The 8,292-nt window shown below is 36.0% G+C and overlaps 2 protein-coding genes across 2 annotated transcripts; one reads left to right on the top strand and one right to left on the bottom strand.

Moving 5' to 3' along the window:
* Nucleotides 1–389: 389 nt before the first annotated feature.
* Nucleotides 390–5,094, top strand: LOC108676842 (CCR4-NOT transcription complex subunit 7). Its single transcript, XM_018164996.2, has 6 exons — nt 390–638; nt 857–1,050; nt 1,280–1,441; nt 1,824–1,938; nt 2,493–2,633; nt 4,111–5,094. Exons 1-6 carry the CDS (start codon nt 483–485, stop codon nt 4,354–4,356), a joined length of 1,014 nt encoding a protein of 337 aa, XP_018020485.1. The 5' UTR covers nt 390–482; the 3' UTR covers nt 4,357–5,094.
* A 553-nt stretch (nt 5,095–5,647) lies between these two features.
* On the bottom strand, nt 5,648–7,275 carry LOC108676841 (the record flags this gene model as incomplete). The annotated part of the gene is made up of 3 exons (XM_018164995.2): nt 5,648–5,735; nt 6,447–6,708; nt 7,075–7,275. Coding segments are annotated over 3 exons (549 nt in total), but the record flags the coding sequence as incomplete, so codon positions are not given.
* Between the last annotated feature and the right edge of the window lie 1,017 nt (nt 7,276–8,292).

Here is an 8,292-nt window from a genome sequence, read left to right as displayed (position 1 = left end):
AGCTTTCTAAAATGAATATTAAAAAATCAATTCAAAGTATAATTTTAAACATTGCTGGTTAAAATGGGCTTCTTTATTTTAACCAAAAAAATTAGGAAAAAGCCATAGGATTAGGAAGGGATGCAATTGATCAGATTTACACTATACGGTACTTATATTAAAATTTTCCTCTTGTGAATAAAATCTCATGGCCCAATTTGACCAGTCATGCAGTTTTATTGACAGTTAGATGGGAAATATAGTAATTGATCTAGCTAGAATTTTGGGGTTCCAAAAATGGTGGGAATGTTCTAGTCATGGCTTGAGCAGTAGATACTGGATACCGTACTTTTAAATTGTTCTGCTCCAGACACATTTTTCCTCTTGTACCATAATATTGACTTATCAATGCCTTCAATACTGCAACTTCCTTTACAGATTTTTCTTTATATAATAATTCACACATTATTTACGGACTCTGGTTGCCTCAAGTGACCAAGAAAATGCCCGTGCCCGGCGTGGCTAGACAGTTTGTGATGGGCCCTCCTAGAGAGCCCACCAATGAAGAGTGTGGCATTAGAGAGGTATGGAAGAGCAACTTGGAGGATGAGTTTGACAGCATCAGACAAGTTGTGAAACATTATCCTTATGTTGCAATGGTAAGTAGTTCTTGTTGCTGGCTTCTATATTATCTAAAACCTTCTAATTTTTTCTTTGACTTATTTTTTATTTTGATAAGTCTGACCATTTTCTCCTGATATTTGCCAGTGTTAGCAATGACCAATATGTGATAGAAAATATAGTAAATATTAGGTGCAGGATGATAAATCTTCCTATATGAACAGTAATAATTTTTGTCATTGATTCCTTCTTTCAGGATACTGAATTTCCTGGAGTTGTGGCAAAGCCCATTGGCGAGTTTGTAAGCAATGCAGACTTCCAATACCAGTTGCTGCGCTGCAATGTGGATTTGCTCAAAATAATTCAACTTGGCCTCTCATTTTTTGATGAAAATGGCAAACCAGCACCAGGGATATCCACATGGCAGTTCAATTTTGAGTTTAATTTGACGTAAGTAATCAAAATGGCTCTGTATCCTTCTTGTTCTGTTTTTACATTGTTAACTTATATCCTAGTGGTTGTCACTAGAGTTCTAAATTTAGTTAGTTGTTTATTTGGTTAGTTAATTTTTTAGTAAAAATTTAGTGTTTTTATTGCAATCAGCAATTATAATTTTGACATTGTTTTGTAGGTTAAGTTTTTATGAATGTTGTAATGGTGAAATGTATTTTCTGTACAGAGAGGACATGTATGCTCAAGATAGCATAGACCTGCTACAGAACTCAGGCCTAAATTTTGAGCGCCATCAAAAGGAAGGCATTGACCCTGTCTCCTTTGCTGAGCTGCTCATGACTTCTGGTGTGGTAATCTTGGATGATGTCAGGTTCCTGTCTTTCCACAGGTTAGTTCAAAGCTGCAATTTCAACTTTAGAAAATACTACTACTAAATTCATTGTATTAGATTTTTATTTTTTAGTATTCCAATTATCTAAACTTCATTTATTTAGTTCAGAAATAGATAACAAATGACCTGTTATACCCAAAGGTAAAATATTCAAAGAATTAATTGTTACTTACAACCACTGAAATAGTGAAGGCAGAATTAATCTAGAACATTAAGTACGTACCCATGAATTTTTCTTGCTCTTATTATGCATGTGATGGAATTGGTGTTATTTAAAGTTTATTTCCATAAATAAACCATTTGTTAGGTATTCAAAGTATAATTCATGTTGAAATAATTAAAAGAAGAAGCAATACTTATTTTTTATTTTGTTTTTCAGTGGTTATGACTTTGGATATCTTATAAAGCTGCTGACCAATCAGAACTTGCCTGCAGAAGAAAGCAAATTCTTTGAGGTGCTATACCTTTATTTTCCTGTCATCTATGATGTTAAGGTGAGCTTTTCTGTCATCTATTTGTGATGTTAATGTGAGCATTTCTGTCACCTATATGCGATGTTAATGTGAGCATTTCTGCCACCTAGTATATGTGATATAAATGTGAGCGTTTATGTTATGATTTTATCCATGACGTAAAGGTGTGCTGTATATTTCATGAAAAAAATATTGGTTTGTACTGAAAATCAATTGTTACAATTTATCAACTAATTGTCTAAAATAGAAAAACTTTTGGGGTGAAATGATAAATAAATAGTCTGTCAATGAAGAAAATGAATATGAAATTCTGGGGTTTTCTTGACGTGTGCAAATACTAGGATTCCAGAGCAAGTTTTAAACTGAAAATTATGTCATTCACAAATTGGGAATTGAAAAATCATTAGATTCTAGGACTGGTTTTATATTTATCAGTATTAATGGTGTGGGAAGAGTTCATATTTATGATTTATTCCCTGATTTTATGATTTTATCAATGAAAATTATTTATTCTGTTATTATTTATCATTCTTTGTCACATTTTGCATACTGATTAATTTTTCTGCATGTTTCAGTACCTGATGAAGTCGTGCAAGAACCTGAAAGGGGGGCTGCAGGAGGTGTCCGAGCAGCTGGAATTGGACCGCATCGGCCCCCAGCATCAGGCAGGCTCCGACTCCCTGCTTACAGGCGCGACATTCTTCAAAATGAGAGAGGTTCTTTGCTGCTTTAACCTGTTTGGAGTTGGGAATAATATATAGAGGAATATTCAACCCTTTATCAACAGATACACTAACCACCATTAATGTTATTTATACCCCTAGTCCTTGCAACTTATACCCCCTTGTTGCAACTGAGGTTTGTTTCTGGTGTAGTTCATAGACTTAGAAACGCCAGAGACAATATTCTCTTGTATCTTTCGTTATATAAACTTTAATGGGGAAGAGATTAGGAGTCTTGGATAAAGATGATATGTACGTTTCTTAAAACTGACTATCATTTAAACTCAGTTCAAGATTTTTTTTGCTTAGTTGAGGGCAGTCAAGCTATCTTCAAGAACTTATTGCATCTTCAACATATTTATAACTTAACTAACCTTGAAAAAAGTTATCATCCATCCGCCATGAAATAATGATAGAGTTCGTTTTGTTGTGTATTTTAACTTTATTATGATCAGTAAGACTATGTATATATTTTAGTCCCAAATTCTAAAAAACAACCCATCGTAATAGTGTGTAGAAAAAACCCAAACCAATAAAAATTATCTATACATTACTACGCCCACCAACTTGTCATTTAATGAGATCAAAAGAGTGAACACCGGATATTTCCTTTGCATCAGAGTACATTTTGCGTTGTTTGCACTTTTGTTCAAATTCTTGGCCGCTTTTTTGCTCGTTTTTGTCAAATCATGGGTGGATAAATATGTTTTGTCAAAATATCACTTTACAGAGATATTTTTGTAACCATTTTATGTTAGCCCAACCTGAACTGTAACCTTAACGTCAATTTAAACTTTGCTGTTAACTGATATAGCATACTGCATTTTCTCATAGCAAAATATGAAAAAAAAAACACATTAATCTTAAGAATTTTTTAATTAAAATTAGATTTAGCCAAGGTTATTTTTGGGGGGGAATCATAACTTCATGTTTGATATTATTTTTGGCATAAATCAAATCAAAAGTCCATAAAATCAGTTTTAAAAATATTAGTCATTACTAACGCCCACAGTCAAGTGTGTGAAATGATAGGTGGAAAGTCCATAGACTTCTGCCCGTTTTTTATAGACTCAAATCTTGGCAAACTTAACGAAAAAAGGCTGGCAGTGAAAAAAGTAGATCAAGCCTTTGAGGTATATACTATTTTAAATCCAAACATCGCTCCGAAACATTTTTACGAGTTGGGTTTTTTTTCTAGCACACTTTTTTTAATCACATGTGGGTTTTCCAATTTCAAGTACTAAAGCTTCCTAACTAAAAACTACTATCCTTACAAGCCTGGCAATTTTTGTATATATATATACAGTATAGTAGTACTCATGAGGTTTGGTAAAAACGTCACGGTGCTAAGTGCAATTCTTCAAAAGTTATTGAGTAAAGAAAAATTTAAAATGTTTTTTTTTTTTCAAGTCTGAGACCATATGTGACCTAACATGAATAATTTCCTTACCAACGCATAATTTGTGCGCAGTTGTACTTCGAAGGCAACATTGACAATGAGAAGTACTGCGGCCACCTGTACGGGCTGGGCACGCAACACGTCCAGAACGGCAACGACAACGGGGCGAGCACGAGTCCCCCTATTGGGGGTCAGGTGGGGGGGTCAGCGCTCCCTAACAACAACACAGCAACTCCAACCAACGCTGACGGCGCTGACATCGCAGCGCCAGGAGCTGATGGCAACAACATAGCGCTCGAGGATGGCCATGATAAATAAATATTCTCTCAATGAAAGAAATTATTATGAAATTCTGGGGTGTTGTTGACGTGTGCAAATACTGGGATTCCAGATCCTATTTTAAACAGAATTTTTTGTCATTCAATAATGGGGAATTTAAATGTCATTGGATTATAGGACTGGTTTTATACTTATCAGTATTAAAGGTGTGGGAAGAGTACATATTTCTGATTTATTCCCTGATTTTATCATCTTAAATTTTTCCGATGCCCGTTTCTTGCGACAAGCATTTTGATCTCATCTAATTTCCCTGAGTTTGAGTTAGCAATGGCTTCTTCTGGGACATTTGTCCAATTGTGACCCCTAGATGTCGGCAGGTGAAGGGAAATGAATTGCTTTCACATTATTTTGTGACGATGTATCGTCTGAGTTCTCATTCAAATCAAATGGTAAAATATTTCAGGCGTTGCCAGTGTATGTCGTATGAAGTTATATTTCATGAATCATATATCCATGAGCTACGTAATTCGCTAATTTTTTACTGAATTTGAAGTTGGAAGTGACTCATTCTTTGTTCATTCAGGTTTACCCAAAATGATGAAAAATAAATCCCGTTCTCATCTATTCCCATTCATTCACTGTGGTTGTTTTGTGTTCCAAATAAATTGTGATGTAATTAGGCATCTCTTTAGTTCTTCATTCCTGCTAGCTGTTATTCATACTGCTATGCATCAATCGTCTCTGAACCGTTGGCTAAGTAAATCCAATCTTAATAAATGCGAGTTTCATTTTCATGAAAACACCATGAAGTTGTTGTGTCCGATGAAAAATCTGAAAGTAGCCTCTTTACAACTAGTAATTGTTAAGCGTTTCTTAAAGCAAGTAGTAAAAGTAAAAATACCTAATTTCAGTTTGTCACATAAAACCGACAGCGTGTTCTTTTGAGTAACATAAGAATGAACAAAAATACCTTATAAAATGTGTGTAAGAAGCCGGAATGTTCAATCAAATGTTTAAGTGTGTACAATCTTCATTGAATTTTTGTTTAGACAACGCTAGAAAAGTTTTGGAGAGTTGCTAAAGCTAAATCTGCATTTAATTAGTGATGAGTAATCTATATGTGCTTTGTATTCGACTTATTAAACACAGTCCGTTTGTCAGCCTTCACAATGTTTATATATTCGGGAGCAAATGTATTTCTATGTCCACTCCTGCTTAAATTTATGTGTTGGGCCTCCAGTATATCAAAGCCAATTTTTTTTTCAACGACAAATCTCGTAGTAGACATGGTTAATTATTTATACTCAAATTCTATTATTATTTATTCACTTTCTAATCCGATCTAATGGAGGTCTCGAGGAACATTGCAAGTGGAGGGGGTGTCCGGCTCATCAGTCCCGAAGGCTGCTTTAGAATATCTGCAGAAAGAGATGCCAATATTAATGAGTATAACCGCAGGGATATATAATTACTTCACCAATAATTAACTTAAAATTACATGCACGTGCTGTACTTCAAGATTATGAATTAAATGTAATTCCCGAGCTTTTCGTTGCGCTTTGCCGTATTCATAAATCATGGTTGGTTTTGATTCATGCTTCTCTGGTTATACAGGTGATGGTTGATAAAATGTGCTAAAGTATTTGCTGTTATCATTTTCTATGATTAGTTGTAATGATGCCAATAATTTTTTTGATCATTTCCTCAGTGGGCCACACTCATGAATGCAATGATAGTTTGCGTATACATTAAATTTTTATACTAGATTCATTATCCGAAGCTAGTTGTTTTTAATTTCAATTCTTTTCATATCGAAATAGCAGGCATTCTTTTCATATCTAATGGCGGACATCCAACATTCCGTGTAAGGGCCTGATATTTTTTTATTTAAATATGTTTATTTATTCTCTAATTCTTTTCCAGCAATCAGCAAAATTTAGGGACCGCGTTCCATAACAATACTACAAGGAACAACGTCTGTCAAATGCAGATAGTTATGGTATTTCAACGTTGAGATTTTCTAATGCGATAGTTAATCCTAACTTGTTTCATCTAATCAATACTTAGTGTTCATATGTTTATAATAAACTCGATGTTTTTTTATCTACGAATTTTAAAAAATTATTTACTTGATAAACGTGCGTCGGGAGCGCCGACTTTGGCAGCGCGCTTCATCCGACCAGACCCAAGTGACGACTTCTCGCCATCATCAAAATACGATAATCCTAAGGGTCCTGTGAAGAGCCTTGTAATTTCCTTGGCAATGATATTCCTGCTTCGTTTGCTGTACGCCAGACACACGACGAGCTCAGCAACGATGTACAGGTTGTCGAATTCAGCGTTTGTCAAATGGCGTTGAAGAAGGTTGGTGCCCGGCGATCGAGGGTTATTCTGGAAAATGTTTTAATTTGTGTGAATTCAGCTGACAATACTTCATTATACATCACCTGTCAAAGCACAAAGAGATATTTTTGAAATCATACTTTGAATTTACTAATTCATATTTTATTTTTCAAAATATTTGATGTTGTACTCTGATTTAATATCGTTAGTTTGTTAATTTGTTTCTAGCACGACGAGAGGCTTTCTAGGATGTTTTCAGAGCAGAAATCAGCATTCCACATCATGCGAGTAGGTAAAATTTTCGAAATTTATTTTACTTAAACAGCTTTTCTTTTTAAAAAATTCATCGCCTGATCTATTGGTTAATCGGCTGTTTCACCGCCTTATACTGTGCATTCATCAGTTTCAGCTCACCTTACTCACCGCTGTGGGGGCAATGAGCAAACCAACATAGGCAGGCACGAGTAACATGATAGCTTGTGACAGCTGCTGCTGCCACCGCTCCTGCATGGCTAGCATGTTGATGACGGCCGGGGCCTGGACAGCGTTTAGTTCGTCGCACAGCAGGAATAGAGTCTCGAAATATGCCAGGAGGTACCGGAGGAGCTTCTGAACCTGGGCATGAAACACGGAGCTTGAGGCTTAGTTGTTAGCCATAGGATAAACGAGTAGTTAGTTAGTTTAGTGGCCAATTGTTTACTAGCGCTTCAGCTATTTAGCTATCTCGCACCGAAAGTCAAGATGAACATCACCATAGAGGTGGAGGGTCTCAATTATTCATCACCCACAAGGGACGGAAGGTCTCAATTGTCCAGCCCGCTGAAGCTGGCTCGAACGAAGCAGCGCTAGCATCTCAAAGAGACGAAGTGACAAGGAGGGACAGGTGAAAAGCAACAGAAACGAAGACACTCTAACAAGAGGTCGCTTACACGAGACGTCGGTAGCCCGCACGAGAGAGACAGAGAAGGGAAATGCAAGAAATCTTACCTACATAATAACTTAACCCCACAACTGAGACCTGCAGTCAGACCCCGCGAGCTCAGCGGTGGGGCGCTCAGGAACAATCCCCCTAGGAGCGCAAAATCCCATAGGACTTCTGACGAGCACAGACACCCGTCAGAAGTCCCCCCTGAGGGGGGATAAACGAGTAATATTGCATAAAACAATAGAAGTAGTTAGTGTAAATATCATTTTTGGTGCGTCTTAGTGCTGTTGCCGAGTGCAGTACGTGTTTCTTTGGAAATAGTATGAATGAAGCAGTTGAAGATCGGTATCGATGAAAACTCGTGCCTTTTGGCTTTTAAGCAGCTACAAAATGAGCAAGAAAAGGAGAAGCTAATTTTTTTACTTTTTAGACCAAAATTTAAGCCAAATATTAAATATAAACTGTACATTTTTGTGCAATATTAACCTATATAAAAATGCAATGGCATCTATTTTCAATCAATAAATTCCTACAAAAATTCAAGATATATCAATTAGCTATTTAATAGGTAGGTAGGCCTAAATGGATTTTATTGACTATATATGACATAACTTTTTACTAGTAGTAGTAATAGGTATTTACTATTTAGTGTCATTGAGTTTGACTGTTTGAGTATAGGCTGTACCTGTAATGCCGCTGTATACTCA

Source organism: Hyalella azteca, unplaced genomic scaffold (assembly GCF_000764305.2).
Source record: "Hyalella azteca isolate HAZT.00-mixed unplaced genomic scaffold, Hazt_2.0.2 contig1155, whole genome shotgun sequence".
Taxonomy (NCBI): domain Eukaryota; kingdom Metazoa; phylum Arthropoda; class Malacostraca; order Amphipoda; family Hyalellidae; genus Hyalella; species Hyalella azteca.
The sequence above is the reverse complement of the archived record's forward strand: the minus strand, read 5'-3'. Positions and strand labels throughout refer to the sequence as shown.

Bases quoted from the DNA above. Each gene is read 5' to 3' on its own strand.
- LOC108676842 (XM_018164996.2), top strand. From the start codon at position 483: ATGCCCGTGCCCGGCGTGGCTAGACAGTTTGTGATGGGCCCTCCTAGA. The intron at 1,051-1,279 runs GTAAGTAATCAA...TTTTCTGTACAG, and splicing joins AATTTTGAGTTTAATTTGAC to AGAGGACATGTATGCTCAAG. The intron at 1,442-1,823 runs GTTAGTTCAAAG...TTTGTTTTTCAG, and splicing joins AGGTTCCTGTCTTTCCACAG to TGGTTATGACTTTGGATATC.